Source organism: Peromyscus eremicus, chromosome 8a (assembly GCF_949786415.1).
Source record: "Peromyscus eremicus chromosome 8a, PerEre_H2_v1, whole genome shotgun sequence".
In the NCBI taxonomy this organism is placed as follows: Eukaryota; Metazoa; Chordata; class Mammalia; order Rodentia; family Cricetidae; genus Peromyscus; species Peromyscus eremicus.
In genome coordinates this window covers 82137783-82148018 of record NC_081423.1, presented here as the reverse complement: position 1 = coordinate 82148018, position 10236 = coordinate 82137783, and the positions used below count along the sequence as shown (strand labels likewise).

The 10236-nt window shown below is 41.6% G+C and overlaps 1 protein-coding gene across 1 annotated transcript; it reads left to right on the top strand.

Moving 5' to 3' along the window:
• Nucleotides 1-314: 314 nt before the first annotated feature.
• LOC131916378 (keratin-associated protein 3-1) lies at nt 315-611 on the top strand. The gene has a single exon (XM_059269693.1). It carries the CDS (start codon nt 315-317, stop codon nt 609-611), a length of 297 nt encoding a protein of 98 aa, XP_059125676.1.
• Nucleotides 612-10236: the final 9625 nt, after the last annotated feature.

The following is a 10236-nucleotide window of genomic DNA, read 5'->3' as shown; positions in this document are numbered from 1 at the left end:
TCCGTGCCTTTGAAGACTAAAATGACGAAGCTCTCTCTCTGCAATGACGACTGGCCAATGTGAAGAGTCCTCATTTGACAACAAAACAACCTGAATCCCTTTTATGAGGTATGGAATGTGTCTTAGGTAATAAACACTTAAGTAATTAGATGGATTTTATGGAAGCAGCCATAAACTGAAACATGGGGAAAATATCTTGGCAAGAGGATGACGCCCAGGGAGGCGGGTATATAAGAGCCAGGGCAGAAGTCGGGAGCATTCAGACATCCACTGACTACTCCTCTCAACCCAACCACAACCCAACTCCCAAAGCCATGGCTTGCTGTGTCGCCCGCTGCTGCAGTGTCCCCACCGGCCCTGCCACCACCATCTGCTCCTCTGACAAGTCCTGCCGCTGTGGAGTCTGCCTGCCCAGCACCTGCCCACATGAGATCAGCCTCCTGCAGCCTACCTGCTGTGACCCCTGCCCCCCACCCTGCTGCCAGCCTGAAGTGTACGTGCCAACCTGCTTCCTGCTCAACTCTTGCCACCCGACTCCTGGCCTGAGTGGTATCAACCTGACCACCTACGTCCAGCCTGGCTGTGAGAGTCCCTGTGAGCCCTGCTGTTAACCAGTCAAGTCTTTATCCCAGGTTCAGGAGCCTGGCTGCTCAGGAGCCTCCCCGTCACCTGCCCTTCCGCTACTGCCCCTGCCTGCATCAAAGCTTAGTCAACCCCAGGGCCCAGGAACAGAGGCCCATGGACATGCTTAAGTTCTTAATGCCTTGTTCCTTTGGGCACATATGGACGCCTTCTCTCTTTTGGACTCTGCCCCTCCTTTCTGAGAGATAACCATTTGGACTACTCGTTAATAAAGTTCATTCTGGCTTAGCATCCGTGGCCTCATAGCTGTTTATTTTTGTGTTTCCTCTTAGGGAAAGAGGAATGCCAAGCTCTACCTGAAAGTAGGTTCTTATACAACCCAAGACCCATCCCAACACAGTGAGAATCTTATGCTGAAATTCATTTCAAAGTCATATCTTAGTATTTGTGATCATTTGGACAATGAAAACCCCAGCAGGTCCTTTTTTAGGATCTTTCCATTTAATGAATATTTTCAGAGCTGTCTACTGTGCCATGTAGGATCTAGACGTGAATATAATGTTTAATTTTGTAAATTCAATTCTTGTTTCTTCCTTGGTTAACTAAGAAAAATTGATTGTTGTGCTAGCATGTGGAAATAATTTCTACCCCCTTACTCACAGTCAGCAAAATTTATGCTCACAATCGAGGTAATTTTTGAAATTCCAAACTCTAAATACAAGTCAACGCACCCACAGCTGAGTCCAGAGAAAGCAGCAGCCCTGAAGCTGGAGGGCTTCAGGGGCCTTCATTATGCTAGTGTGCCGTGACTTTGCACTAAGCAGTAGAGTGAGGACTTCTCCCTAATCAGCTTGGCCGTGCCTTCCCCTTTCGACTTTGTTTTCATAAATTAGCTTCATAGAAAAAATTTAGCTTCATAGACAGGCGTTTTCTGGAGAACACTTGGGGAGAGTTAGGCATCCTTTCCAGGCTCTGATGTCCAGGGGCAGAAAGAGACATTTCAAAATTACATATAAGCTACTAAAACTTTGAAAATAATTTTTAAATAAAGGGGAGCTTAAATTTTTGTATTGTGTTTTTTTTTCATTTGAAGTGGGAGTATAGTAAACGTGTAAACGCTTTAGCATTAGAGAAAATCTTAAAAGTGTATATGTGTGTACATACATATGTGTGTGGAGTGTGCGTATGTATGTGTGTGTGTGTGTGTGTGTGTGTGTGTGTGTGTGTGTGACCTATCTTGGATAAAATATCTCAAATTGTGTAAAAGTAGAAATTACACAGCATAAAACATAGAGGAATCAGAGGCTAAAGACCTATACATCAACAATACTGTGGTTCAAGACACTTAACAGGAAACTGCTTTCATTTTTAGGCATCTTTTTAATCCAAATGTCTTTTGGGTTGAGCTCCCTATGCTGTAATTTACATTTTTACATCAGCTGAACACTCATTGCTCAGGTATTTGTTGCAAAAGGAAACAACCAAGAAGAGGTTTGGATAAATGCTGTCTTCCTGAATAATCATTTTTGTGTGAATTTATTGTTTCTTGTTCCCTCACGTGAGGTCCCGTGAGTTTACAGACGCCTCGAGTATACTTAGAAGTTCAAGCGGCTTGTACTGTCATGTCACTGAAATATCCATAATAATATTAGACAGAAGTAAAATATTCTTTATACTGCAGAATCACAGCTAAGTTCTGACAGCACAAATGTACGTTCCTCTTGGGAAAAAAATCTCTGTGTTGATCACCATGTCATTCCCTTAGTTGTGATGAACAACCTAAACACAGTAAGATCTTTCCAGAACGTATCCAGACTGCTGCAACATAGTTGTATAGTTGAATATTTTCTTACCTTGGGGACTTTGCAACAATTCTCTCTCTCTCTCTCTTTCTCTCTTTCTCTCTCTCTCTCTCTCTCTCTCTCTCTCTCTCTCTCTCTCTCTCTCTCTCTCTCTCTCTCTCTCTCTGTCTCCTCTCTCCCTCCCTCCCTCCCTCCTTCCCTCCCTCCCTCCTATCTGCAGCCTAGTTTTCCTTGTTACTATTCCATCCTCTGCTTATGTCTCAGAACTGAGATGAGGACTGAATGACCCAAGAATACAGACTACCTCATCCACAGCAATGAGCTGTCCCAGGAAAGCCTCACACCGTGACTTCACCAGCTGTTCTCAGCTTTCTCTCCAAAAGGACATCCTTTCATTTGGGGAAACATACATTTTTTTCCCAAATGGCTTTCCTAAATACATTTTTTAATTCCTTCATTTCTTTGCTCATCAGTTTATAAGTATCTGTGTACATGTGGCCCCAACATATGATATATATATATATATGGTATATATACATATGATATATATATATATATCATCATATATATCATCATCCCATTGTCACACTTGTAAGAGATAAATGTTTAGATTTTGACACTGAAAATAGCTCTAAATGTGTTACTACACCCACCACAGGATTTAGCATGCAAAGGCTCTTGAGTCATTAAAAAGCCCCACCGCTTCAGGCTGCTTCTGCAGTCCTGAACAAGTTCCTTAAGATTTCTGGGTTTCTAGTCTTAAGTCAGTAAAACGGATTGGTTAGCCAGACCACATCTAAAATTTTTCTTTCGTTTTCACACACTGCATTATAGATTTCTCCAGAAACATTCCAGATAACAAATACTTTGTGCCTATTAATATGAATTGCCAACTTCGCCTAGGAGATCGTTTTCTGGATGTGTCATAAGTAAACTTCTAGACTGGGTTAACAGAGGTGGAAAGTCCTGTATGAAACATAGACAGCATCATTCTGTGGGTTGCGGTAGTGGACAGAATGAAAAAGTGAAGTCAGTTGGAACCTCAGCATCCATCTCTTTCTCTCTCTCCTGACTCTGGACACAATGTGACCAGCTACCTCACACATCTGCCACCACACTGTCCCCACCACAATGGACTGTGCCTTCAAACCTCTGAGCCAAAGTAAGCCTTCCCTTCCTTCAGTTGCTTCTGTTGGGTGTTTTACCACAGCAAGGAGAAAAGCGATAGAACCCATTCTCTACACCCCTCCCCATCCCCGGGATACCTGGAGGCCTTTACCACTTTCAACCGTAGTGACTAACATTTGGTGACTCTGTTGGATGCTCTAGTAGGTAGGTACCTTCTGTGCCAGTTCTCATTTGTCTTTTCAAAATTCTCTAAGAGATAAATAAGAGTCATTCCTCACCTTCAATTTATAGATGGGAGAAACTGAAGCTGAGAAAGATTCGGCCACTTCCAAAAGTTGCAAAAGTCACTAGTGACAGAGTCATACTTAAACCCCCAAACTGCCGGAACTCCAAATTCCTTCTCTTTCTACTACACTAAATCCACTCACCTCCCTCCCAGACATGAATGAAACTTGCTTGCAGATGGCTCCTTATTCAGGAGAACATATGTAGCACTTGACACACATCTCTACAATTCCTTGAAATTGTAGGCCTGGCTGTATATTATTAAAGTTGTTCAGCTTGCTCCATGGCTGAGCATAGTGTAAGACAAAGCAAGAGTATATAGAAAATATAAGGAAAAACATTTCTAAAGTGAGAACAAACTATATTTTTTCAGTCAGACCTCAAGGACTGATTGGCATTATCAGCACTGTCCTGCAGGCTGAGTCGTTCAGCTTGAGTGGAAATGCAGGCTATTTGGCAAACACAATAGCAGTTTTCTTAGTGGGTTTCGAAGACCCACACAAGGCAAAACGAACCACCCTTAAATTAAGTAATTTTGTATTGTTGATAACAGAATAGAGAGCTGAAAAGTTTTGTTTCTCCTTCAAATTGTCCCTGGCACCCGTCTTTCTTCCATCCTTACTACTTCAGGATTGATCTAGACCCTGCTCAGCTGCAGTATCCAAACTGACCTTGACTTACATGTTCAGTGTTTCTTCCCCACCCAAACGGTACTTTTACCCTGCCACACTTCTTGCCCTTTTAGGTATTAGTTACATTGAATCACTCAAAATACTGTGATGACTCACGATTTCTGATTTCCTGAACCATGACTCAGCTCTTCAGGGGACAGACAGGACCCTCAACAGCCAGTGTGACCATTTCCACCGAATCTTACTTTCACTTTACTGACCAAACCTTCTCCCCAGCTCCAGTCGTAAGGATTTCTGATAATTACCTTTTCTTTAGATTTACAGAGCCCGAGACATCCAGTGACCTACAGATGACAGTAGCCAATATAATATGTTAATAAAACAGATAACTCAGAATTGTAAGTACCTTGGTGCCTGTCAACTGGATATGCCTCCCCACAACGGTTCGCAAAACCTCATTCCCAAAGCATCTATGACAATGCTTCTCAACCTGTGGGTCACGACCCCTTCGTGGGTCAAATGATGTTTTCACAAGGTTGCCTAAGACCATCAGAAAACACAGATATTTACATTATGATTCATAAGAGTAGCAAAATTACAGTTAGGAGTAGCAATGAAATAGTTTTTTGGTTGGGGGTCACCACAACTTGAGGAACTATACTAAAGGGTAGTAGTATTAAGAAGATTGAGAACCACTGCTCTAGGACAATAGCCTTTCTAGGACAAAAGTCCCTGCTTGTTGCAGGTAAAGCTCTTCCCTCCTCATCACTGCCTCTAGGCTTAGTGGCTTTGTCAAGGATCCCCAGAAACCTCCATAAGAACACCATTGTAAGAACAAGGTTATAAGAACACCATTCAGCATCCAGAAGCCAAAGCTCTATTAGGATGCCCACTCCTCCAATCTCTATTCAGATAAGGCTAACATGACCTCTATTCCAGCCTTAGAGCTAGGAGTTGCTTCTTGTATAACCCCAGTTTTCCCTCTTTGGGTATTTTAGTCCTCTGATAGGTGCTTAGCAAATCCTCCACATTAAAACTCCCTATTGAAGTACCTTGCCTGAAACTGAACCTTCATTTGTTTCCTGGGCCAACATGATATACAATCATCACACAGTGCCTGGCAGTGACCACTACTTGACATCTCCTTTTATTATTTACTCATGTGTTTCAGCCTCCAGATTCCACCCCACCACTCTGCTAGGACTGGAGAAGTCAAAATGAGTAAGACATCACTGCTTTGAAATGGACTGTAACCTAGGGGGGAAAATGTGTACCAAAACATGCAATAAGCACTATGGATAGATACTGCATTCAACAGAGGTGTATTCAAGAGTAGGGAGGTCCAATTCTGTGAGGGTCGAGGGCTGAGAGTGGGAGCAGGACAGTGTCAAAGGGCAGGCCATTGGTTTGTTTTCATGAAATGCACTTCTTTCTAAACACTTCTAATAAAAAAATCTTAATCCAACTCCTCCACTGAAGCTTCCTTGGCCACATCAGCCTTCTGCCATAGTGTCTTCACTTATGGAACTTCTCATAATAGCCACAGGAGCATCTGCCATTCACTAAATAATTTTTCATGCCACACACAATGCTGGAGGTTTTTGCATGAGTAATTCTCATTTAATAGTTATTTTATCATAGTAATAATAATATAGTGGGTAGCTACTATTTTTTTCTAGATTTGCAGTTAAAAAATTGAAATCCATATAGATTAAATGACTTCATTTACGCCTGACAACTCAGATGTTACAATACAAACTGAGCTCTGAAACTCCATAGCTTGACCAACTTCTTGGTTAAATGTCTTTAGAACCATACACTAAAATATTGCTGGCGGCTTCCATCAGATCATGTTCCCCACAAGGACAGGGACCATCTACATCTTCTATGTTCATGTCTCCACCTGACCCCTTAGGACATACTAGAAAGTCAATGAGCACCTGACTTCCAGTAAATGAGTTAGCTCACCAATGGCCTTTACTGCTGTCACACACTAATTTAAATCATGAAGCATTAGCACTCTAACAGAATTACAGCAGAAAGAAATTGGAAATGGTGTCTGTCTGTCATCTGACTGGTCATTGTCAACACTGAGTGTGGCTTTGAACAACAGAAGTGACAGGTCTTTTTTTTGTAAAGAGCAAAAGCTCTTCATGCTGGTTTGCACAGAAATGCATACTCATATTTTTCAGGCCACATACCATCCTAAGAACCTGTATTTTAATCTACTTCAGTTTGTAGTTTAAGTAACCAATCCCTTGTAAAACTAAAGGCTTATTCATATTCGTACTTATTTGCATGTCTAGGTGATGAAGGGCTAGTATATAGAAAATCATCTAGCAAGTTCTGTCATCTCTAAACACAATCATGTTGTGTGTCTTCAATATTCATTTATTCCCTCAGATCCATGCAAAAATACCACTGTGTATCTGATAGAAAAAGAAAAGTCGTACAGGTGTGGACTTCCCAAATGCATCAGGGGTGCACAATTTGAGAAGGACTCTTTCTTAGTTCTTGGAACATCACTCTTGATACTTTCCACTCAATATAGACCACTTATAGGAAGATATTCTAGGGAATGAACAAGAAGAAACTCAGGATAAATGTAAGCATGTTAACATATTATTGAGTAAATGGAGAACTACTTGACACCATTTTGACACTGTAGCAGGAAGCAAGTTTGAATGAAGCAACACAACCAAATAAGACCTCAGGAGCGCATGTCCCGTGGCTCATACAGAAGGTCCTGTGTTATTTGTGTGGAGTTGTGCAAACATCAACAAGGAAGCCTGCTGAAGGCAGAGGCCATGTTCCCTGAAAATAGGTAGGTATAAAAGGCCCTCCCAGGGCAACTTTGTGGAAGATCGCCTTCCTCAGCAACAAAACCTGATCCACTGTCACCATGACTGGCTGCAATTCCTGTCTCCAAGGATGCCGCTGCGTTCCCATGGGCCCGGCCACCACCCTCTGCTCCTCTGACGTATACTGTCCGCATGAAGTCTGCCTGCCCAGCACCTGTCCACACAAGATCAGTCTCCTTCAGCCCACCTGCTGCGCCACTTGCCCCCCACCCTGCTGTGTGCCTGATTCCTATGTGTCTTCATGCTGGCTGCTCAACAAGGGCTACCCTGCCCCAGATCTGACAGGGATCTCTGTTTCCACCTGTGTCCAGTCTTGTGAGTGTAAACCCTCCTGCTGCTAAATGAAGGCATTTAAAGAGCTTACCCACCTTGCCTTAAGTATCTGCAATGGTTGACAAAGGGCTTTAGTTAGACACTCTGGAAGATGCTTTGACACTGGGACTTCATTTTTGCAGAAGGATTCTTCCTGTGTTTTGAACAATGATTTCAGAGGAATGGAAAAATTGCAGTCAAGGATCTCCTTATTTTAAAAGTAAATAAACACCACCATCCCCCAAATCCTGTGCTGTCTCAGTGTGTAATGCTATAATTACATAAGGACTCTTGACGCATGCATCATGAAGCTGAAAGGTTACAGCAGAATTATACTTTCTGATGACATCAACACAAATCTCATAGCTGAAGGGAAGTCACACAAGGATACATAGATACATGGAGAAAATTGTCTGAATCATAAAACATTCATTCACTCTAAGCTTAGAAATGTTTTACATTTCAAGATCAACACCTAGCACCTACATTTATTTTTTTATTTTCCCTGAATGTACAAACAACTCAAATGTGTCCTTAAAGACACAGACAAGCTGGTCAATAGACATTCATACACTCACATTCCAAGCATTTCTCAAATGCCTCTGATGTTCCAGGCATCTCCTCAAGTGCTTGAAGGAAATAAACAAGACCAAGGATACAGTTTCCATCACAAGGGCCTTGTACTGGCATGAACAATAGAAATGTAAGGCAAACTGTAATATGTAATGTGTCAGAATGAAGCAAGGTCAACTTGACAACATAGACAATTGTGAAAACATCTGGAAGGACTAATTTATAAAGGAGGTAAATGGGCCAAACCCTCAAGAATGAGAATGGTTTGGGAAGCAGAGAACTAGCGCAGAACATTTGACGCTAAAGCAGCAATCTAAGTGAGATGACAGAGGGTACGTTTTCATTTACGATAAACACAGTATTCAAACAAAAGCCAAACGACCTGCATGACATGTAATGCATGACACTTCACGGTGGCCGCATCTAACGCTTTTCCAGTCACCCTTCTTCTTTTAGACATGCCATGTTGGTTGAACAACAACTCACCAAGGACTCTGTACTCTGTGCTTAACCAAAAATCATTTTCCATCCAATAGACTATGTAATTTAGATGCCACCGGCTGAGTGTTTTGTGTTAGAGACATGTGAAGATGTTGGAACCGTCAACTATTGCACATTAGACATGGTTGTGTTAGAGCCCTGTGACGACGTCGGAACCATCAGCTAGTACACACTAGACGTTGTGTTAGAGCCGTATGAAGATATCAGAACCGTCAACTAGTGCACATTAGACATTGTTGTGTTAGAGCCATGTGACAATGTCGGAACCGTCAGCTATTACAAGTTAGACATTGTTGTGTCTCATCTTCTGCCGACAGGAAGACAAATCAAGGCCACCTGAGGTGAAGAATGCTGTATAAGGCATCTCAGAGGAGTTTACTACCCAGGTGAAGATCCAAGAAGGAAAAACAAAGAAATATGCAGATGGGAGTCCATAACACGTTTTAATGAAGTCCTTCATTCTACATTGCATTGCTACAGTCGCCATCTTAACCCTGCTGTTACCTCTGTGAATCACGTGATTTTTCCTGTGACTCCCATTTTGTCTTATTTTAAAGTGTATATGTCATTCATGTGAAAATGAATTAGGGGGCCGGGCAGCGATGGCACACACCTTTAATCCCAGCACTCGGAAGGCAGAGCCAGGCGGATCTCTGTGAGTTCGAGGCCAGCCTGGTCTACAGAAAGAGATTCAGGAACTAAAACTACACAGAGAAACCCTGGCAAAAAAAGAAAAAAAAGAAAAAACAACAACAACAACAAAAGAAGAAGAAAAAGAAAATTAATTAGGTTCGTTTTCCTTTCATGACATATCTGATCAAGGAGAGCAAGTGAGGTTTTTTTAGTTTTGGTTTTGGTTTGGTTTGTTTTTCATTTGTTTATTTTTTTTTCTCTTTCCAATGGTTTTTATACTTTGGTTCATCTTTAAGAAAAGAGAAGCTGTGGAAAAATAAAATGTAACACCACCTTTAAAAGGTCACTAGACCAAAAAAATAAATCACTTCCTATAGATTTATTTCAAACAATGAAAAAGAATCTAACCCCATACCATCCTGTCTGATTCATTGTTTGCTCAGGAGAGCCTGACTTTTATTATCACTAAATAAAGAAATGTTAGAACTTTATATTGTCAGATGAAATAGTCACATTTATAGACAGGTAGATATTTAAAATCAAGAAGAGGGGAGGAAGATTTCAAACCTAAAAGTGTACATGAGGTGTCACTTGCTCAAATTACTTGTAACTCACACCAGTTTGGGCATGTCAGAATGCTGTAAAGATAAAATGTGACGATCTTATGACAAAAATACTGGCCCCATGAGTCAAAACTACAACTGAATTAATAAGGGCAAGAACTCCTAATAGACAAGAAAATACCAAACTGATTAGATAATCTTTGTGGAAAAGGGTGTCATAAACAAAAGCAGGATGAGAAGGAAGCCTTCTGATTGGACTCTCACCCACTGGGGAGGGTATAAAAGAGTCCAGACTGACAGGAGACATTTGAACCTCCGAGACTTCATCTTTACATTGGACCAAAGCCAACCAGACTCCATCACC